General features: G+C 48.3%; 1 protein-coding gene across 2 annotated transcripts; it reads left to right on the forward strand.

The window, feature by feature from the left end:
* The first annotated feature begins 24 nt into the window (after window positions 1-24).
* FKBP1A (FKBP prolyl isomerase 1A) lies at window positions 25-21,215 on the forward strand. 2 transcript variants are annotated; one of them, XM_081011688.1, is made up of 5 exons: window positions 25-206; window positions 314-361; window positions 18,731-18,843; window positions 19,478-19,612; window positions 20,123-21,215. In XM_081011688.1, exons 1-4 carry the CDS (start codon window positions 170-172, stop codon window positions 19,604-19,606), a joined length of 327 nt encoding a protein of 108 aa, XP_080867814.1. In that variant the 5' UTR covers window positions 25-169; the 3' UTR covers window positions 19,607-19,612; window positions 20,123-21,215. The 2 variants fall into 2 exon arrangements, with proteins under 2 accessions (XP_080867814.1, XP_080867813.1); XM_081011687.1 differs by having other exon boundaries at window positions 27-206; window positions 19,478-19,642.
* Window positions 21,216-22,326: the final 1,111 nt, after the last annotated feature.

Raw genomic sequence — 22,326 nt, forward strand, 5'->3', positions numbered from 1 at the left:
GCGGCAGCGCGCAGGCGCGGCTCCTCCCTCCCCGCCCCCTTCTCCTCCTTCGCTCCAGGCGTTGGTGGTTCGTCCGCCGTTGCTTCTCCTCCCTCTCGCCTGCCGGACTCGCCGCTGCCGCTCCTCCCGGTGCGCCTTTGGGGACTAGCATCGCCGCGGGCCGGGCCACATGGGCGTGCGCGTGGAGACCATCTCCCCCGGGGACGGTGAGCCGAGAGACCCCCCCCTCAACCGACGACCCCCCCTCAAGAGGTTAGGGGGCACGAGCCCCCTCTTCTCGCCCCCCCATTAACTGCCTTTTCCTCTTCTCTAGGGAGGACCTTCCCTAAGCGAGGGCAGACCTGCGTGGTGCACTACACGGGTGAGTCTCGTCGTCTGAATGACCCTCTTTTAACCCCCCCCCCACTCGCCCCACTTCCAGGAATGTGGGGGTGGGGGAGGCTTTTTGGTTGGGGCGGGGAGGGGTCGCAAACGGTCTCTCTCTGTGTCTGGTGGGGAGGGAGTGGGGGGTCACAGCTGCGTTTTGTGCTTGGAGCAGAAAAGGGAGGGGTGGAGGGGGCAACTGTGCGTGGGGGGGGCGAGTGTGTCTCAGCTTGTAGGGGGTGAAATGTTATGGGGGGGGAGAGGCAGGAGCAGAAATCTGTGCCCCTCCTCTTCCTTTCAGCAGAGGGTTAGGATATGGCTGGGCACGGTGGCATAAGGTGCAGTGGTTAGAGGAAAACCTTAATTGTCAAAGGGGGGGGGATGATTGGCAGGCTGAGGCTCCTCCTTCCTTACCTGGTTGCAAAAACAACCCCCTCCTCCCTCGCATTTTAACTGTATTTTGGGCATCGCAACCCACAAACCTGCTTTTGGAAGCCGGGTGGTGGGGACTCAAATTTGTGTCCTTTCTTCCCTTGGCAACTGATGCTCCTTGGGTCTTGCTGCGTGCATCGAAGAGGGGGGGCTGTGTGTGGGTCTCTCTGCACGCCCCCCCCCACGCCAGCGAGCTTTGTGGTCTACGGCACCCATGTTTAAACCCAGTGTGTGGTTTTCCCCTGAGCCACCACCTGCTTAGAGGTACTACTGGAGCAGCCACGGATTCCCAAGCAGCTGTGCTTGGGCTAGGCGGAAAGGATCTCGCCAAAAGGAAGGTACTACTTAGATAAGCTGTTTGCCCTTAATACTGCAATTTCGTCATGAATCTTGTTGTTTCTGGCAGGGGTCTTAGGCTGTGGTTGGCATCTTGTGGGGTTTATGCCGCCCTCGCCTGCAACCGCATGCTTCTCCGTCTGCAAGGCTAAAAAACATGGTTGAGGTTTCTATGTTTCTGGTCTGCTCTGTTTCCCAAGTGATTGTCTGTCATGCCAGCTCTTGTAAGGGATATCCAATCTGCCCAAATTTATTTATTTGTTACAGTAGCTTGCTTACTTGCTTTTTGACGGTTGGAATATTTAAGGAACTTCCATCAGAACTGAGTGAAAAAATGTGTTTCATGTTTGTGGGCAAGATTTTTGGGGCTGGGTTTTTTTTTTAATACTTCAGGAAAAAGCCTAAATTTCTTGGGTAGTGGAAGGAAGCACTGAGAAAGGGGCCATAGCTAAGTGATAGAGCGTGTGCTTTGGGTGTGAAAAGTCCCAGGTTAAGTACCTGGTCTCTCCAGGTACTGTTGGGGAGGGCCCCTCCCTTCTGAAACCCTGGAGAGCTGCTTCCAGTCAGTGTAGATAACACAGACCTAAATGGATCCGGTGGTCTTATTGAATATAAGGCATATCCTTGTGTACTCTTGTTTCAGTGCATCTTGATATTTTTATATACGTACGAAGCTGCCTTAGGCAGGCAGACCTTTAGTACATTTTGCCTAGTGTCGTTTATTTTCAAGTGCCTGGGTCCTTTTTCAGAAGCTTCTATGCCTGACATCCTGATCACGAGGACAGAACTTGAGATGCTGGTGTATGCTTTTGGTTATTCTGGGTTGGTTAGTGGTCTTTGCGAATGGGCTGTTAATGTGGAATTCATTTTTCACACCTTTGTGGTTTTAGTGATATGTAGATGGGTCTGATGTTCCATATATAACTGCATATCCGTGTCTGTATTTAAAAAATGTGCTACCTTTCAGGTAGTCTCTGTTATCAAATGTTCATTAGCGTGTCAGTCACTGTCTCTGCACTCAGGCTGATTCTTTGGTGCTACACAGGTCATCTAACATTTTTGTACTGCAAAATCTAATATTGGCAATGTGAGGAAAGCACAGGTCTTCAGACGATTGTGCCAAAGTACTGTACTTAATCACTTGGGTGCAATACTGTGGTGATTTGCATATTATATTAGAAGTGCTTCCATTTTGGCTCATGTTAAACCCTTTTAGCAAAGAGCGTGTCTGCTCCCTAGGTTGATCAAAAGCACCCAAATCATTGAGAGATGCCATGAAATTGATCTAGTTGGAAAGTCAGCTGCTGTGCTATGTGCAGTGAGAAAGCATTTAGTTGAAACATGTTGCATGTGCCCCGTTTTTGAGAACATGCCCCCCGATTTTGAGGGTGGCTCTGAATCTGGTGGAACGTGAACTCTGTGTTAACCTTCTTTGGTAGATATTTCGCTTTGCTGCTTGAAGCCCGATTGGTTGATCTGTGGAACTGACAGCTAATTTGTCCACTAAGGTATTCCCCTTTCTGTACTGGGATTCGTTGCTAGGAAGTGATGGAGACGACAGCCTAGTTTTTTCAAAGAAGGCTTCAAAGGCATGCATGGAATCGCTGGCTGCCCTCTATCTCTTACAGCTTCTAGCAACTTTAAATTGTAAATATTCACACAGCATCCTGAAATACCTTGCCCTTCCCGCATTCAGTGAGTGATGATCCATACGTGAATTACTTATGGAAGGAAGCCAGGGTCTGAGTATGGCAGATTTCTGAAGGGCTGTTGGATTCCACTGCTGGATTGCAGCTGGCCGAAAGCATCTCTATAGGCCCCATTGCCATTTTTACGGAGAGCCGTCTCACATCATTGCCTGACCCATGGAGAGACTGCGTGTGCCGCATAGAAGAGACCACCTGGGACAAGAATACAGGCAGTGACCATTCTAGGTATGTCCAAAATGTGTGCAAATGCACACATTTGCATTGTGCCGCACCTGGAAGTGATCTGAAAATGTCCCCAAAAAGGGTGGATCGGGGTGTTTGCAGGCTTTTTCAGTGGGTGTTTGGATTATACGCGATTTCACGTAAGCTTGCAGTGTCTCGGAAAGTGGCCCCCGTGCAACTCGACCGCGGCCTGTATCATAATGGCTCTAATGTTGGGAGTTGGTGCAGAGTTCCACGTTCCTGATGCCACGCAGTGAACGGTATGCATTGTGTACCTGCAGAGCTGGCCGCCCACTAGGAGTGAAGGTTTGAGTTCTTTCCTTGTAGGGCTTGAAGCTGTGGCGGGAGGGAGAACACCATGAAGTATGCAAGGCCAGAATGCTTTGCCGTGGTTGCGCTGTGACAACCCAGCTGCTTATATGGGTAGAGCTACTTCCAACAGCGGTTGGATGGATGGCCTGGTTCTTAGCAGCGTAGTGGCTTATTTTTCTTCTTGGCACCCCTTGCTTTGTGCGCACTTGCAAGGGTTCTCATTGTGCCAGAAATATGAAGAAGGCGTAACGCTGGCTGAGTGGTAGCTGCTCTTCAAAAATCCTTGGGGGGGGGGAGGAACGTAAGGGAGACAAACGGGTGGAAGCAGTAAGATAGCAGTTACTTGCAGTCTGGGGAGCGAAATCTTTTTTGGAAGCCTCCAGGGAAATTCTGGGAATGCTGTCGATGGAGAGTATCCTGTTTTTAGGGGAAGACGCCAGGTTGAATAACCAGTTCTTTCAGTTTCGTGATGTAGCTGTGGAAGCCAAAGTGATTTTCTGGCCTCCAGGCTGCAGGGTCTGTGGGGATTTGGCACAGCACCCCTTGGGTGCTTACGAGGGAGGACTCTCCCTGTGTGGCAGCCTTACTCTGGTGTGAGTTAAAACAGCAAAGGGCCTGCCCTCTTGGAGAGGTTCTCTTTACCTCTGTCTTGTGTAGCTCATGGAACGAACTAGCTCTTCACTGGACTGCCATCCTCCCCTTGCGATCTCCTTTCTCCCTCCTGTGTAGTATTTCCTGGGGACCCCGTTCTTGGATGCCAAAGGGAAGAAAAGGGAAGGGTTTGTGCCCGCGCAGACCTCCTCCCTCTCCGCCCCTCCCGGATTAGCAGCCCCTCCATCTGTTTCTCTTTCCTTCCCTGCTGTCATTGGGTGGGGAAGGGAAATGAGGATGGTCTCTCCCTGGCTGCCTCTTGCGCTGACAGGAAGAACAAAGGGATGGCTGGCAGGGGACCTGGATGCTGTTGGTTGGGACAGGAGATTCGCCCGCCCTCTGGTGCTGGCAGCGCAGCCTTCCTTTTCCGTATCTGTGGAGCATTTGGGGAGGGCTGAGCCATAGGCAGCGCCTTTCCGTCATCTCCACTTCATTTGGGTGTGTGTGTGTTTGGACAACACCGTCTTACCTTTAGCAAGCCCCATGGTGCTAAAATGCAGCCTCTTTCCTTTCTCAGGTGTTTCATGCTCTGGTTTAGCTTTTTTTTGGCAAGGGCGACGTCTGCTCAAAAGGTTGGCCTGGTCTGATTTAGGGAGCAGCATCCGATGTGAGCAGGATAGGGATCGTACATGCAAGATGCCAGATACAGACAGTGAGCAGTGACTACATTATTACATGAACACTGTTCCACAGCATTGCTGGACATCATATTTGCTGAATACACAAAGCTTCACAGCTTGTCTTTTATCGTATAAAGTCTGGTACCTCACTTCATTTAAAGATTTTCAGAGACTTTGAGACTGAAGATTTCATTTTGTACTTGTTATGGTTTGAAGGAATTCTATAAAGATTGTCTATTGCGTATGTACATGGTCATTGTTGCCTAGACATTGCTGACGTTCTCTTTGCAACACAACAGTTTTTGGAACAAAGCATGGAAGAAGAGGATAAATGGTTTTGTGGCATGAGGGTTGCATGTTCTATATCATAGGAGTTAAAAAGTTAGGATGGTTCTCCACCACAGCCTTCAGGGCATGTGTTGGGTGCTGGGAATTCTAAACTGTGATCCTGACCACACCTCATGGGGGCAGTTTTGGATTATGCAAGCTACAGTATAAATGATTATCTCTGGTGCCAGTATGGGAGCAACAGGGAGCCTGGGTCAGGTTCTGTGTCCACAGCCTCAGGATTGGGGGCAGATGTGCTCATTTTTGTTAGTGCCTGAACTTCTTAGGAGCGGCAAAGACTGCGCAGGATTTCAGATGCATTTACAAGAACTGTCAGGTTAGTAGGAGCAGTTTGGGTTTCCCCACTGCAAGTAGTTTCCAGATGTGGCAGGCAAGGTGCTCCTCTCCCAAGCATGAAATTCATTTAAAATCAGCTTTATATGATTGAGAGCAGACTTTTCCAACTGGCCTGGTGGGGTAAGAAGCATCTGTGCACTCACCGCTCCATTTTCATAACTGAACTGGAAGCAGGACACCTCTTAAAAAGAGAGCTGAACCAAATATCTGGTTTCATTCCTCAGGTAGAAACTAGTAATTCTGAGACAAATGGTGTTGATATTCTTTTCTCTTCAGTCGCCTCTGATCCCATTAATTCTCCTCAGAGTATTGATCTCGGGTGATCTCAGCCATTCAGGGATCATGAATGGGATGATGCCACTGTATAGCCAATTGGAAATGACTGTAAGATGAGTGTGATTCACCTAATGAACTCTGTCAGCGGAAGCCCTGCAAAAGGGAAATTGGATTCCCACCCCCTTATATCCATGTGCTCCCTGAAACTGACTCTGGGGTCTTGGGATACCCCCAGAACAGTGCAAGGTGGATCTTTCTGCCTTGCAAGCGAAAATGCTTGTGCAGACAGAACACGTGTAATAGTGTGACACTGAATTGCATGCACACGATATCATTTCAGACTATTGAGGGTCAGAGCCAAACAACGTATAGACGTAGTTTACAGGGGATGCAAACTACAAAACATTGATAGTGTCAGCTTAAGGACGTATAAGACTGGTAACAGAAGTTAAAAGGCAATCTTCATTTTTCACCACAACTTGGGAAAGGATTTTTCCTGTTCATGTTGGCCAGTATCCTTCACCTGGGATGTTGTGTGTTGGCATCTTACATAGCATGTTGCAAAACTTGCTGTGATGCGGTGCCGAATTGTTTAGGCCGTGTGTGCTGTTGAGATTACTATTTTGAGGAAAATAATTATATATATATATACACACACACACACACACACACACACACGGCTTCTTCTGGAGCGCTTGAAGCACACTTTTGGTTAGATCAGTGCACCTGCAATGGGTTTTACTGGGTGCTACCTGTATTTTATTTTACTTCTACACTTGGATCAAGCTAATTTAAATGGGCGGTTCTGCCCCCGTTTCTCATGTATACCGTCTAATGGCTGCCTCAACGTGGTCTCTGGGCCATTGCCAAAATACATCCTGGTTTGGGTCTGATCCAGCAGACCTTCTCTTATCCACAAGGAAGATGATTGGAGTTTGTTAAACCAGTTTTCTTTGACATCCAAATTGGGCCAATGTGTCCTTATTGCTGCTTGCAAACAAAGATATCAGACTATGATGAGGGAGCACATGGGCCCATTAAGCCATCAGATCATTAGGTCTGAAGTGGACCAGGGTGTGTTCCAATCTTAAGAGTTAGATCTGGACCTGATGGCAGAGGCTTCAGTCGTCATGTCACACAGGAACACATCCTCTTGCATCCTCTATTCACATAAAGGACTGGTTTCAGTTCACAGCTAGTCTTTCTAAAATTGTTGAGCCCCATGCTTTGAACAACCTTGGCAGCTGTGTAAAATTTGGTGGTGTCTGATCATGGGGTACATTTGGGTTTATACCGACTCCTAACTAACTGGTCCTCCAGAAGCACTGTTCTGCTGGAAAAAAAATACTGTGTAGGCCCACAGATTCCTAACCATATCACAGTTGTCCTTAATTTATTTTTTTTACATCTTTCCTACAATGCTGGAGAAAGCTCCTTGGGTGATATGTTGCCCCAAATCAGTTTGAAATCCATATTGTGGTATCAGTTTCATATTTTTTGACCCAGCAATATATCGCTGTGTGTGTGTGTGCATACGCTATGCAAAAATCACGATGCTGCAAAAACCCTGAAGCCTGCCCAATGCCTCTACATGGCTCCATCCTTATTTCAGACACTGTGATATATTAGCTGATAATATATCCCGATGTTGAGAGCCAGGTATTTCCCAGCCCTAAAACTCATAACAGAATCGCGTGAGACTGTGGGATTAAATAAAAATTATCCATTAGAATCTTTAAAAACCGCGGAAGTTGATAAGTCATAGCCAAGGCCAACTAGTAGGCTTGAGGTTTGAACTGGAGTCTTCTGGGTTCACAGTGCAGTCTGGGTTTGACAACACTTCCCCTTCTCTGTGGTTTGTGTGTTGAGTTACTTTTGCTGAGGAATTAAGGATAACGGACAGAGGAGGGTGGTTTTCTTTGTGATCTGTCCAGTTCATGTTCTAGAAATGAGATTGGATTGTTCCTTGTGGAACCATTCAAGGTTTCGTGGGCTTGGCTTTGGCAGTTGTTCAGCTCCCTTGTTGCTTGGATGATGCAGGAAGATGGAGATTCTGTCATGTTCGCATGGTGCACGCGATGTTGTGGCTTTCAGGTTTTATTGGTGTAAGGCCAACTGCATATTTCTGCAGGGGGTTGAACTAGATCAGCCTTTTTCAACCTGTGGGTCCCCAGATGTTGTTGAACTACAGCTCCCATCACCTCTAGCTAGCAAGGCTAGAGCTCCAGGATGATGGGAGTTGTAGTACAACAACATCTGGGGACCCACAGGTTGAGAACCGCTGAACTAGATGATCCTCAGGGGTATCTTCCAACTCTGCAATTCCATTTTCTTCCATGAGAAAGCATGGGGGGGGGGGAGAGAGGCGTTTCTGGGGTTGGTTTTGGGTTACGAGATAAGTGACACCCTGGAAAGCAGTGGTCAAGAACACAAGGGCATAGATTTCAGGGGTCTAAGCAAAGCAGCTTGTTTCTGGGCTCTCCAAAAAGTGTGCTTGTAAATATGCCCACCTCCTTGGCAATGCGTGGACTTGGGTGCCGGGCATGGTTTGGGCAATGTCATGGCATTTGAGGGGAGTAAGCCATTCAGAGACGGTGCTGACAGGTGCCAAGAGACGCAGGCTCCTTTGGAGGCCCTGTTTGCCCATGAGTGCGAATGCAGAGCTTTGTGGCTTTTCTGTTGCTCACTGGTCATTGCTGAAACTGGGGAAGCCCCAGCTTGCCTGTTCTCCCTCCCGCGTTCCCCTTTCCCAGGATCCCCTCCTTCTAAGCGAGCAATGCGTGTATTCTGCCCTCCAATGGCCTGTGTCTTCTGGAGCAGCTGCTGCAACTGGTCTCCATCTTGCCTTTTTGTAGAACCTGACGAAGCTGGCCACAGTTTGCAAATAAGCTGTCATCGGGAGACTGTGCCCTTTCGTATCCCGACTTAAATCTGGACCTTTGCCCACCACCGCCAAGCCTCTTGTTGCTAACAGGACCGGCTGCCAGGCTCCATAGGCTGCCAGAGAATCGCGTCTCCGTTCCAGTGCAGCAAGATGGCACTCTAGGAAATGTTGCACGTTCTGTTCATACCTTCCCAAAGTAAACGGCTCTGGGACAGGAATGCCCTTTGTTTTTCCAGCCGCTGGCTTTAACGGGGACGTCTGCCTGCTTGGGAAGGACTTTACCGTGTAAGGTGATGAGGAGCCTTTGTAGCTGAAAGGCCAACTGTGCAGCCGGCACTTGAAGCGGCAGCGAAAGCAGCCTCTGAGACGCTCCTTGCTCTCTCTCTGCTGCAAATCGAAGTGGGTGGGAACTCCTGGGCTGCCTTTTGCCAATTTGCACATTGCCTTCTGAGGCTCTGGAGGGCAGCCTGCCAACTGTGGCAAAGACCCAGCGAATGCGAGATGTCTGACCTTCTTGAAATGGAGCCATTCTTCATTCAATTCAAATTGCACGTATAGGACTGTTGCCCAGGCTACAGGCACTTAGAGGGCTGCAGTTTCTCACTTCCTGCAACAAATGCAGCCTTTTGTTGTTTTCTGATCAAGTAACCTTTTAAAAGAGGGGCAGTGTGTTGCAGCAGAGTTACACAGGGTGTCTGCCGTCTGCAGCAAATGCTGCAATTCTGTGCAAGATTACCTGAGAGTAAATCTACTTGGGAGTGATTTTTACTGAAGGTGGGAGAGATAAATAAATAGCACTGAATTCAATGGGGCTCACATCTAAGCAAGCTTACCATTAGGCTTTAAATTGCTTTATCTAATTCCACAGTCAGAAAATGGCATTCAAGGCTGTTGATATACTTTCCTGCCCCTCTCTCTGTGCTGCCGCATAATGCCTGAGGTGCCTTAAGTTGGCTTTGTTGGAGCTGCTCCATTTGAACCAGTGTGACCCACAGAAAGGTGAATTGGCTAATAAACGATGGTTGCCACAAATGCATGTTCAGCAGCTCAATTACCATCTTTGTCTATACAGACTAGTTTTAGCATCCTTGGAATTCTTCCAGCTTTTGAGAGAAGGATATGGTTTTCCTGATCAGGAAATAATTGCAGGGGACTTGAGCTCTTGAGTCGGGAGTGGAATCTTAGCTGTGCAGAATTCGCATGTGGTTATTTGGAGTGCGTACTCAACATTTTTTGGACACGGGTGGCGCTGTGGGTTAAACCACAGAGCCTAGGACTTGCTGATCAGAAGGTTGGCGGTTCGAATCCCCGCGACGGGGTGAGCTCCCGTTGCTCAGTCCCTGCTCCTGCCAACCTAGCAGTTCGAAAGCACGTCAAAGTGCAAGTAGATAAATAGGTACCACTCCGGCGGGAAGGTAAACGGCGTTTCCGTGCGCTGCTCTGGTTCGCCAGAAGCGGCTTAGTCATGCTGGCCACATGACCCGGAAGCTGTATGCCGGATCCCTTGGCCAATAAAGCGAGATGAGCGCCGTGAGAGTCGGCCATGGCTGGACCTAATGGTCAGGGGTCCCTTTACCTTTACTCAACATTTTAACTTCTTAAGATCAATTCAGTAACCAGCCGAAAAAGGCTTTAATGAGTGTGCCATTGTGTCCATGTCCTGCTTGGCCACTGAAAACAAAGTGCTGGATCTTTGGTCTCATGCAGCAGCCAAACTCTTGTTAGGTTCATAATTATTTTTATTTTTTGCATTAGATGCTGCATGCTGTGCCGTTTTACTTCGGTACATGCATGCTGCATTCCTTGAGATAAGCCTTAACACACACCCCCCGCCCCGGGCAAGGATAAAACAGCCAAATGATGGGAAGTGAAGAAAAAAAAAATAGAAATAACAGCCAAATCCTGTTCTTGAACTGGATTTGGCTGCTAGTGAACAGGAATATTTTTACCGCCTTCTGTAAAAAGGTGCCTCAGACGTCTCTCAAAATATAATTCCACGGAGCTAGAAAGCACGACGCCTTGTCCGAGGAGGAAGCTGAGCAGGGCTGCAGCTTCAAACGTGGAAGCTCTCATACAGACATTGGCCTCTTGCGAAAAACGGATGTTCGCTGCTTGGATCCCTCGATGTCTCAAGCTCTGGGTCCAAAGCTGCACTTTCTACCTTGTCAACTTTTCCTCTTTGTTCTTGGCCGCTCCCCTCCTTATCCATGGTGGCAAACATCTCCATCCATCCTGCTCTGGAGGGGAGTCCTGCCTTTGTCTTTGGCTCTCCTCCTCCTCCTCCTCCTCCTCCTCCTCCTTTTCTTTCTCCTGCTCCAAGTGGGGACTGTGCCTTGTCAGTATTTGGCAGTCTCCCCCGTGCTTGGAATGTTAGATTTGATTTTGCTGCAAGAATGTGTTTTGATTCACAAAAAAATCGTGTGGGTTTGGTATTCTTTGGCCGTTTTGGAGGCTGGCTTAATTTGATAACGAGGCCAGTAAACATTTGTTACCCTAAGTGGGGACTGTTATGCAATTCTGCATACATGGGAAGAAAACAAACCCCAAACTGTTGATTTCTTGTTGAGTGCTGCATTCTGAAGAGGATAAGTGTCTTTGGCTTTAAAGGAAAAGTTTTTAAATTCCTGTTCCTCCAAGGCAGCCCAGAAAGATAACCATAGTTAGTACTGTACTGAATGCCACTGAGAGGGCCAGGAGAATAAATGGGCTTTTGCTTTTTCACCTGTCTCCCTGCCTGTGTCATCTGCTTGTGCAACAGAGGTGGCTTCCAGGCCAAAATCTATCCTAGGAGGCATCTATCATAACTAGTTTGAATCCAGAAACCCTAGAGCCATATTACGCAACATGGTGGGTCAGTGGGTGTTCAAATCAGAGGGGTCCAGATATTATTTTCTTTCCAGCAGAGGCTGTATCACTGCCTCTTTGAGTACCAAAGGCATGGACTTCTCTCTAGGGCAGCGGTTCTCAACCTGTGGGTCCCCAGATGTTGTTGGACTACAACTCCCATCATCCCTGACCCACTGGTCCTGCTAGCTACGGGTGATGGGAGTTGTAGTCCAACAACATCTGGGGACCCACAGGCTGAGAACCGCTGCTCCAGGGGGAGCGGTTTCCACCTTCCACACACAGCCTCCCTTGTCCTTGTGTCCTGCTCCAGTGTTTCTCAAACTCCAGCTGTTGCTGGACTACAACTCCCATCATCCCTGACCCACTGGTCCTGCTAGCTAGGGATGATGGGAGTTGTAGTCCAACAATAGCTGGAGACCCACGTTTGAGAAACACTGTCCTACTGTTGAGCAAGGCCAAGTACAAGTAATGAAAACAATGAGCTACTTCCTCCCTTTGCTCTTTTGAATTGCCCTTGGGCCAGGACGCGTTCCCTTGCACTGCTGTGCTTTATAGGTCAGCATAAGAGCACACACTGTTTGAATCTGGCTTGGGCTGGGGAGAGTTCTGCCCAGCCCATGTGCAGAAGGGAATGCTGGCAGCGGAAGCAGATCCTGATCACGCCCAGTGTACAACTAATAGGAGATCTACACCTGTGTGTCTGCAGCTCCTGACATCAAAAACCAGGGCAGTTAATGAGACCCATATCTGATGTGCTTTAATACAGGGCATTGGCAACCCGAGAGCAGGTAGGCAGCGCAGGGGAGCGGTTGTGTCCATCCCTACCTTCCCCCTTCGCAGGAACCTGGCCTGCGTTCCGCAAAGCAGAAGGCGCAAAGCATCGCATGGATTTTTAGGGATTATTCAAGCTCAGGCGCCTTCTGTGCTGTTCGCACGCGCATACAAGTTTCTCCTAAGAAGTCTGCATTCTGTGAAGACATGTGGTGTTGCCCCAGAGTTCTTGTCGGCTCCCTAGGAAGAAAAAGAGAGAGCCGCAACTGTGGTAGTCAGGCAGCCTGGGAAAATTGGGGCATGGCTCTACTGAAGTCCTGTTTCTGTGCAGTATATACTTAAGAAATCTGAGTGCATGCAGCCACACCGCTTTGTCTCCTTCCTTTAGTTCTAAGGCAGGATGTGCGTTACTGGCACTCCTTGCTGTGAGCCGTTCTTACTACTTTGCTATCGCTACTGTGCACTCACACTATTTCAGCTTCAACCACTGTCCTCACTGCTTTCAATATCTTGCTGTTCAGGTCTGCCAGTCTCTCGGACTTCTACTGGCTAAACCCTTCCATCTTCCTCCAGCTGCTGCCCTGCACCTTCAGCTCATTTGATCTCTCTAAGGAAGGGACTGCAGACCCTTTTAGGCCTGTTGGCACATTTGGATTTCTGAGGCACCCTCCCCATCACTACTTCTCTGCTTCAGAACAGCGTGGAAGGAAGCAAGAGGGTGCATAGCTCACACTTCACTTTTCTAGAGGATCTGTGTTGTAGTATTAGTAGTAAGTAAATAAATAAAAAATTAAAATTTATTATTTATTCCCCAGCCACTCTGGGTGGCTTCCAACAAGAGATTAAAAGTACATTAAGACATCAGTCATTAAAAACTTCCCTAAACAGGGTTGCCTTCAGACCTAGTCAGTTCCAGTAGAATTCGAACCTTCAGGTGCACATACAGTCGTACCTTGGTTTTCGAACCGCTTAGTTCTCGAAAGTTTTGGCTCCTGAACGACGCGAACCCGGAAATGACCGTTCTGGTTTGCGAACTATTTTTGGAAGCCGAATATCCGACGGGCTTCCGCAGCTTCTGATTGGCTGCAGGAGCTTCCTGCGGCCAATCAGAAGCCGCGCTTTGGTTTCTGAACATTTTGGAAGTCAAATGGGCTTCTGGAACGGGATTCCTTTCGACTTCTGAGGTACAACTCTATAGCCAAAAGTGTAAGTGGGAAAGAGTGCCTCTTTTTCAGCCTCCTCCTTGGGAGGTCTCAGAGGGGAAGACCTCAGCGCATAAATGCGTTGTGGCCTAGGCCATTGCAGACGTTAGGCGCATGGAAGGTTTGCCAGTCAGAAGGAGTGGCTGGAACAGGAATGCATCCCTGGAGAGCTGTGTGACAGTGAGTCTGGAAAGGTGGCGCCTGAGAGCAGGACGGTGGTAGCATACGGATGCTCAATTCCTTGCTCTCCAGTAAGATCAGAATCAAAGCCTCACGCATCATTTGCAATGTGCTCTTTGCTTCACCCTTGTGCAGCCTCTCGACGTGTGTTCAGAACACTTAGGAGAAAATATCGGTCTGGTTAACCATTTTGTCGACAAGGTTTGTTTCTCAAAACTCGTCATCAGGTTACGGGTGACATGGATGCTCCCTGCAGAAGGACTCTGTTAGAGTCTGTCTGTCTGTCTGTCCCAGCCAAAGATCTGAGTATTCCTGGCTAAACTGGGCATGGAACCCCTTTGCGTGATGACAATGTGTAACATGTTTGTGTTCTTGTGCGTAAAATGTAAGTGCAGAACTTTTCTTGGATCTCCTGTTATTGTCGTCTTACTATAAAGAAGCAGCAGAAATGGTATACACCACAGGTGGGCAGGCTCCCCTTGCTGGCCCTTCCTCACCACCCTCCTTGAATATGTTTACCTGTCTAGAACGTGTCCTTGAAGTCTGGTCACCCAGAGTATGTGCAGAAACTGGCCTTCTGTACAAAGGCAACGCCCACCAATGGCCATGTAACTGTTGGCAGGTTGCCTGGAAGAGAGTGCACCCATTGGGTTGGGGGGAAAGGATTCCTTGCTCCTGCCATGCACATATAATTAGGAGTAAATCCCATTGGCCTTGGAGGGGCTTACTTCTGACCAGACGAGGACGGATTGCACCGTGAACGTACCCAAACAAAACCGCTGATGCCTATCTTCATTGCTTGACTTGGGTCGAATTGCCTGGCGGGTTTAAATTTCCCAGGTTCCAAGAGTCCTTTTGTTCAGGGCTTTCCCAAAGGCTAATCTAGGCGTGCTCAGTGGAATTTTTCACACTCCCTGCAGCAGATTATCAAGCCAGCTCACCAACTTTGAAAAAGAGTTTCCCTGCCATGGGGCTGAGGCCTGCTCTTTTATAATACAAGGCCAAAGTTCTGTGGACGCTGAGAACTTTTAAATGTGTTGTGGAAGTGGGGCTTATTGGGTTGTCTTTGTCTTTATTATGTATTTTGTCTTTTTTATATTGCAATTTTACGTTGTGAATCGCCCTGAGATCTATGGGTATAGGGCAGGGACGCGGGTGGCGCTGTGGTCTAAACCACCGAGCCTCTTGGGCTTGCCGATCAGAAGGTCGGCGGTTCGAATCCCCATGACAGGGTGAGATCCCGTTGCTCTGTCCCAGCTCCTGCCAACCTAGCAGTTCAAAAGCATGCCAGTGCAAGTAGATAAATAGGTACCGCTGCAGCGGGAAGGTAAACGGCGTTTCCGAGCGCTCTGATTTCCGTCATGGTGTTCCATTGCACCAGAAGCAGTTTAGTCCTGCTGCCCACATGACCTGGAAAGCTGTCTGTGGACAAACACCGGCTCCCTTGCCCTGAAAGCGAGATGAGCGCCACAACCCCATAGTCACCTTTGACTGGACTTAAACATCCAGGGGTCCTTTACCTTCATAGGGCAGTATACAAGTTTTATCATCATCATCATCAGGCGGCTGCTGTTCTTTGGACCCTGGACACGGTTTCTAGACCACCCTTGCCCTGAAGCACCTCTTAGATACTTACTGCTGCCTCAACGCAGGAGTGAGCCTAGTTAGCCTTCTCATTTCCTTGACCAGTTAAGCTCGGGCAAGTCGTGGTTGACACAGCCAGGGAAGTGAGGATTTCAGAATGTGTAGCATTCCTTTAGCTCCTGGGATCTATGCTGTTGTGCCTTTCAATTGACCTATTTTAAAAATAACTGTGCGTGATTAATTCATCTGCTTTTGTTTAAGCTGTGTGCGCATCTTAGGCAAACGGTTCCTCGAAAGGTGACTTAGAAGCACGTTCTAAATAAAAGTGGAAGAATTGTCCTGAGCGTGGGTCCTCACTCCTTCACCAAGCTCAAAACCTGTGAGCGCTTCAGGTTCAGAATCGGCCAGTGGGGGAAGAGGCAGACTAGACAAATGTACCAACCTCCTTGCTCTGGACATGAATGTCCCTGTATCTCGCTCGGCTGCCTCCCAAGATGAGTCTTGCCCTTTTAAAATGGAAGCCGATCCTGTCAAGCTGGCCATTACAATCCAAGCTCACCACGGCTCTTAATTTGTAAAGAGCCCCGTGGCAGGAGGGGTCTTGCACTGGATGTATACAGGACCTTCAAGCGGTAAAGAGCTCCTTGCTGTTTTCTTCCCTGGACCAGAATGTAGGTCCTTGGAACCTCCTTCTCTGCTGGTCTTACGTTCTTGGCCAGCCCTGTGCTTAGCTGCATATCTCACTTAATCACAAACTAATCCTCTTTAATGGTTGTGGCAGACCTGTTGCGGATGCCTGTGAACTGCAAGGGCTCCCCAAAGGCTTTTCTCAGGTTGCTTTCTGCCTTTCCTGGTGTGCTGGAAATATCAGTCGGTGGGTCCTTTCTTGCAGCCGCATGTGACCTGCTTTGCACAGTTGTGAGCAGAGAGCAGCACAATCAGTTTACGTCTGGAAGCCTCCCCTAATGATACTTAATGTTCGTAGTCTGTTTTAGAGTAGTCAAAGCACTTCACAAAATTTATCACATACCGGACTTTTCTGTGTATAAACTAGGTGGTTTTTTTTTAAATATAAAAGTATGCTAAAAAGTTGGGGTCGCCTTATACATGGATATTACATAGGGTAGACGTTTGATTGGTTGCTGCCGCTGGTGTCAGCGGTTATTGGGCATGTTATTGGTGGCTGCGTCAAGGGCAGTCCTCCGCAAAAAAACCTCAACAACTCTGTGCCATCACCCCCCATTTTCTAAAACATCAGTCCCCAAAAATAGGGGGGGGGTCTTATACATGGGGGCATCTTATACACTGAAAAATATGGTATTTAGAAGCAATGTTTTGAGCCTACATCATCTGCTTCCTTTAGTCCAGTTGCTAAAGAGCAAGTGGGGAGGACCTCTGGCCTTCGAGTGCTGGTTCATGACTATTGAAAATAGGATACTGGACTCTCTATTAGTCCCCAGGTCTGTTACAGCAGGGCTGCTTGTGTAGGCTTTGAAGTTCCTGTGTGAGTGTCTGGAGGCGGTTGGAGGATGGATGGTGGCTAACAGATTGAGGGCTCATGGGAGTCCCTGGATAGGGACATCTCAGAATAGTAAGTGTGTGGCCTGTTTGTATGGAGTTTTACAGAGAGCTTATTTCTGAACAGCATATGACCTAATTATCCATTGGCCTTAGTTAGACTCCTGGATTTAATTTTTGTTAGAGCCTTACTGTTGCTTCTCATTCTTATTTTCAAAAGAAATCAAAACCCATTTTTTCAATCGTTGAATGCTGACGTTGAGTGGTAGTTCTTTTAAGAGTACACTAAAGGCGTGTTATCAATTCTCTCCCCTGCTTCCCAAAGGCGATGTGGGGCAGGCGAGACACAAGTTAATGTTGCGGTCCTCTCATTTGGTGAACACCACAACTTCCTGTGCATCTAAGATGCTGTCGCTCTGTGGTTTCATCAGCCAAACTTGGTGTCTTGTAGTAAACTTGGTCACGTTGGGTCTGGATGTTTCTGTGATCTCTGTAATTAAACGTGAACTTGTGGCACAAGGCTGATTTTGGATAACCCTGGGCTGGCCGAGAAAAAGTTAGTATCCTGCTCATTCCCCACTACTGGAAAATTTCACAGTGCTTTAGAAGCAGCGCCTTTCCTTTAAAAAAGATTTTTTTTAAAAAAAATATTGGTTTTTTTAGCATATCATTTTCAACAATTATTAAACTTTTATATCTTATACATTTTTTTTGCTTCCATCAATCACATGTGAAAATTTTCTAATGTTTTCCACTTAATTTACATTTCTTACTTCCACTATTACATTTAAATATCATAACTAATGTTTCTCTTCTTTTCTCTTCTTTGCAAATATTTCATATATTCCTCCTTACAAAACTTCTTGTAGTCCTACTAGCGTAATTTGTTGATTACAGTTGCTCTTCAAATAATTCGTATCTTTCTTCCAATCTTCTGTAAATCTCTGGTCCCTCAGGTTTCAAATCCTTCCTGTCATTTTATCCATTTCTGGGCCAACAATACACTTGCCGCTTTCGTTGCGTATAAAAACAGTTTAATATCCTGTCTATTCATGTCCTCACTTATAATACCAAGTAAAAATGCTTTAGAAGCAGCGCCTTTTCTTGAAGGACACGTTGCGGTTGGGGTCTTGGGCACTCATTCAGCAGATGCAAAAGCTGCCAGCCAGGTGGTGGGTCTCTTGCCCCTCTAGGTGGGGCAAAGGGGGTCTGTTCTGGTTTCTGCATGACGTGGCATCATTCAATGAGTTGGCTACAGTGCTGGTAACCAAATCCCTGTCTTGTAATTCCCTTTTCCTTCCGCGTTTCTGCTTTAACAGCAGTGAATTTGGGGAGGCATTGTGTAGACATGACCGTGGTTTGAGGAATCCTGACTAATTGGGGCCTGGGGGGTGGGTGCTGGCTGGCTTTATCAGGGTGGGGTCTTTCTCTTGGTTTACTCACCAGAGCTCAGGAAAATGGGAAGGGTCAGAGCATATTTTCATCTGGCAGCAGAAAGGGTTCAGAAAGGACATATCCTCTGCCCCAAGCAGCTTACAATCCAAATTTCCTTTGCAAGGCGGAAGTGAAGGAAGGAGGAAATAGCAGAAATATGTGCAAACACAGTTAAGACGGATTACATTTCCATTCAGTTGGGGAAGAGGACTGAGGGTCAAGTCTGTGGGATTCACTGAAGAATCACTGAGAAGGGATCTGAAGAAAAAAGGTTCCATCTCTGTGGAGAGCGTCTCCCTGGTGCCCGTTACCAATTTTGTATTAGAATCGTACCTTGGTTTTTGAATTTAATCCATTCGAAAAACCAAGACGCAGTTTCTGATTGGCTGCAGGAGCTGGACGTTCAGCTTCTGAAAATCATTCAAAAACCGGAACAATCACATCTGGTTTCTGATTGTCCGGGAGCTGAAATGTTCGAGTTCCACGGCGTTCTGAGGTTCCACTGTAGTTGGCCGTTATCGACTGAAATCTGTCTCACTGAATTAATCTGCCATCTGAATTCCTCTCTCCCCACCCCAGTTGAGAGCCCTGTGCTTTTTGACATGTGTCCGATTTGTTTCCTTTGCTGGCACGATCCTCCTGGGAAATGTTTCTCTTGGGTGTATTTTGCCCCCAGGATGATGTTCGCTTCCTTTTCCATCACAGGTATGCTGGAGGATGGAAAGAAGTTCGACTCGTCCCGTGACAGGAACAAGCCATTCAAGTTTGTGATGGGCAAACAGGAGGTCATCCGTGGCTGGGAAGAAGGGGTTGCCCAGGTGTGCAGGTTTGAACAGTGCCAGGTAGCAGGAGTTGGGCGGAGAGGAGAGTTGGGGGCTCTTCCTGCTTTCCGTGCACGAAGCGGGAAGGTTTGGTGGCTGAAAGGGATGGGGCGATATTTTGGGCCAGCTGGGATTTCCCCCCGCAATTGGGATCTGGCTCGCAATGACCTCAGTGGGGTTTACCTGGCGAGAACAACCTCTGTCTTATCCCTGCCTTTTGCATGTGAGTCACAGTGGTGAGAGATTTGCATATCATGCCAGCCATCTCATGATAAGACTGAAGTGGATGCAGACTAGAAATGGAGGCATCTCTCAGCGTCCTTTTGGGAATAGTTTGCAGCTAAGCCTGTCTGCCTTGTCCTCGTTGCTGGAATGGAGGGAATATGAAGGATGTGGCCAGCCAGTGTCTCGCGGTCCCGTCCCCCCGTCCCCCGACACAGCAGGGAAAGCTGAGGCCTTTTGCTGCCAGGCTTTTCTTTGTCTCCCTCTGTCGTACACCTTGCCTTTTCCGGCCTGTGTGTTTCGGAAACGGGGATTCAGACACCTTCTGTGGAGGGAAACAAAGGCGGAGGGGGTGGGTGGTGGGAATGGGCTGCATCTGCTCTAACGGCCTTCTGTGTTCCTTTTGCAGATGAGCGTTGGGCAGCGAGCCAAGATGATAATCTCGCCAGACTATGCCTATGGTGCCACCGGCCACCCGGGTATCATCCCACCCAACGCCACCCTAATTTTTGACGTGGAGCTTCTAAAAATGGAATGACAAGAGGCATGTGTTCTTCCATTTCCCTGCTCCGGGGTAGGTGACGGTATTGGAAGACTCCTCGGGTTTGTGCGAAAGAGAGAGAGAGACAGACAGACAGAGAAGAGGCACTTCCAGTGGCTCAGGGAGAGGCAGGTGTTGGGAGGCCTCTGTCTGCGCAGAAATCTCTAGAACGGGGCACCCCGGGCCCATTCATCAGCCTGGCACAAAGCGTGACTATCGTGCCATAAGTGGCAATAGCAGGAGATTGAGAGCTTCCTGCCAGAGCTGAACTTGGCACCTGAGCAGGGTTGCCTGGGCAACTAATGGGTACAACGCCTTGAGTCAACAGGGCTGAGGTGTCGGATCTTCTCCACCTCTTTTTTATTTTGGCATTTGCGTCTGTTTTCTTGGCCCGCCCCTTTCTTTCTTTCTCTCTCTCTCATTCTCTGTACAGCGCAGCTGCACCCCTCCTCTCCAGGGCAAACTAAAGCAAGTTCCCTTTTTTTTTTTTTTTTTTTTTTTTTGCCTTGACAGGTTTGGCACATGGAGAAATCCAGAAATCTCTGCTTCAAGATGAATGCACATGAATTTGTATGGAGCTTTCCCAGCTGTCCACTACATCCACCCTGATTTGAATGTTTTTGGGTCACTCGGCTCTGCTTCTGATTCTCCTTCCTTGTTTCCTTCCAAATATTTGACATTTTTAAGCTACATGCTGTAAAACCTCAGCTTATCTGTTCTCTTGTTTTGGGGTTTATTGGTTTTTTGTTTTTGTTTTGGTCAGGTTCTTTAATCTTATTATATATTTTTTTGGTGTAGACTTGAGTTGTGTATGATCGAGCATTGCTAGTAAATATACTGGTTGGTTCACATTATATAGGAAAAGTTGCTTGAAACGAGGCAAGCCTTTGTTTCGTTTCTGTTTTGGGGAAGTACCTTATTGTATTAAAAAACCGATTTTTCTGCTGCAAAGCCATACAAAGCAGTTTGAGAGGCTGTCGAGGGCTGAATCACCGGGAAGCCTCAGTCATAGGAGTTGATACGGTTCTCTGCTGAAACCTGGGGCCACAAGGGACTCTTCCCCCCCTGCCCCCCCCCACTACCATCTTGGGGAAGGGGCATCTTCCATGGTGACGTAGCGTCAACCTTGTTGCTCTGGGGGCAGCTCTCCCCCCCAGCCCACTGACCTCTTCCGCCGCACCCCCGCCAGTATTGTGGTGCGTGGTGTTTTCTACTGGATTTTCAGGATATTTTTACCTTTTAGCAGTCTGAATCCCCGCAGCTAGCTAAATTCAAGGACTTCGAAAGGTGCTGCTTTCCCCACGGGGGGTGGTGGGGGTGGTGTGAACCCGTGCCCGCTCCCCAGCCCCCCCGAGTGCGGACACACCGTAGAGAGTTCTTAACGGAGATCTGATGCTGGTCATCGCAGCTTGCCACAGCCGCCTGGGCAATGCACCGGCCCCCGTCCTGGTGTCCTGCTGACCCCCTCCCCATCCCCTCACGTAGTGAGTTTTGGTAAGAGAATTGCCGCTGCCTCTTCTTCCTCCGCCGCCTCCTCCACCATCACCACGTAAACACATAGAGTTTTATTATTGCAATAAAAACGCTTTACGCTGGCTTTTCTCAACTCTGGGCATGTTGTTTGTCTTGGTTATTGCCTCCACTTGCTGCTCTGGGAAATGGGTTGGCCTCCGGCATCTTTATTGGTTGTGTTCTTGTCCTGTTCTTTCCTTCGCATCATGGCACCCGAGGCAGGTGCCAGCCACGTGCCAGCCTAGCTTCTGCAAAGGGTCAAAGTGGTTCCACAGTTTGTGCCCGCGGTTTAGGCATGAGGTGTGTGGATGACCCCTGTGCCAAGGTAGAATTCCAGTGTCACAGCTCAGATCAGCTGCCAAGAACCTGGCGTATTTCCTTCTTAAAATGGGTAGGCCACACTGTGCCCTCCAGACGTTATGGCTACGACTCACACCTTCCCTGACTGCTGCCCGTGCTGGCTGGGCCTGGTGGGATCTGTAGTCCTAAGACACCTGGAGGCAGCGTTTGAAATTAGGCAGGCGCCAGGCACATTTTGTACCTAGCTTTCAACCACTTGCAACCAAGTGAAGCTGCCCAGGTGCCTGACACTTGTACCACCTGGAGATGCATGCCTGGGGGCACGGGAAAATCCCTAGATCTTGACTGTTTTCAAACACAATAATAGCACATCCTGTAGAATTACATCAGTTATATTTTATCTGCGCAATTGGAATGAATTTCAAGGACCAAAATGCTTTTTCTGTTTCCCCTTGAGCAGGATCAATGAACAATGTTCTAGTTAGTTGCTGTAGCAGGCTTCCTCAACCCCAGCCCTCCAGATGTTTTTGGCCTACAACTCCCATGATCCCTAGCTAGCAGGACCAGTGGTCAGGGATGCTGGGAATTGTAGTCTCAAAACATATGGAGGGTTGAGGAAGCCTTTGCTGTAGCTTGTCTTCCCTTGCCCCCACCCCACTGCTCTGTTCACAGTTGTGAAGACTCTTCCTGCATTATGAATGGTCCATGTTACCATTCAGAAAAGGAGGTAGAAATAGGCTAATACCTATGTGGTTTGTCCCTGGATATAATAACAGTACAGTTACGTTTGCTTCATGTTACGTTTTTTCAGGTTGTGTCCCACGGCAACCCAGAAGTACTGGAAAGTGTTACTTCCAGGTTTTGCCGTTCGCGCATGCGTGCAAAATGATGTCACGCGCATGCAC

The sequence above is a fragment of the Podarcis pityusensis genome, assembly GCF_964106645.2.
Source record: "Podarcis pityusensis genome assembly, chromosome: 6".
In the NCBI taxonomy this organism is placed as follows: Eukaryota; Metazoa; Chordata; class Lepidosauria; order Squamata; family Lacertidae; genus Podarcis; species Podarcis pityusensis.

What these genes read in the sequence shown, in the direction of transcription:
- FKBP1A (XM_081011688.1), top strand. Translation starts at nt 170, where the DNA reads ATGGGCGTGCGCGTGGAGACCATCTCCCCCGGGGACG. An exon ending in CTGCGTGGTGCACTACACGG is followed by an intron (nt 362 to 18,730) that starts GTGAGTCTCGTC and finishes TTTCCATCACAG; the next exon opens with GTATGCTGGAGGATGGAAAG. An exon ending in GGGAAGAAGGGGTTGCCCAG is followed by an intron (nt 18,844 to 19,477) that starts GTGTGCAGGTTT and finishes TTCCTTTTGCAG; the next exon opens with ATGAGCGTTGGGCAGCGAGC.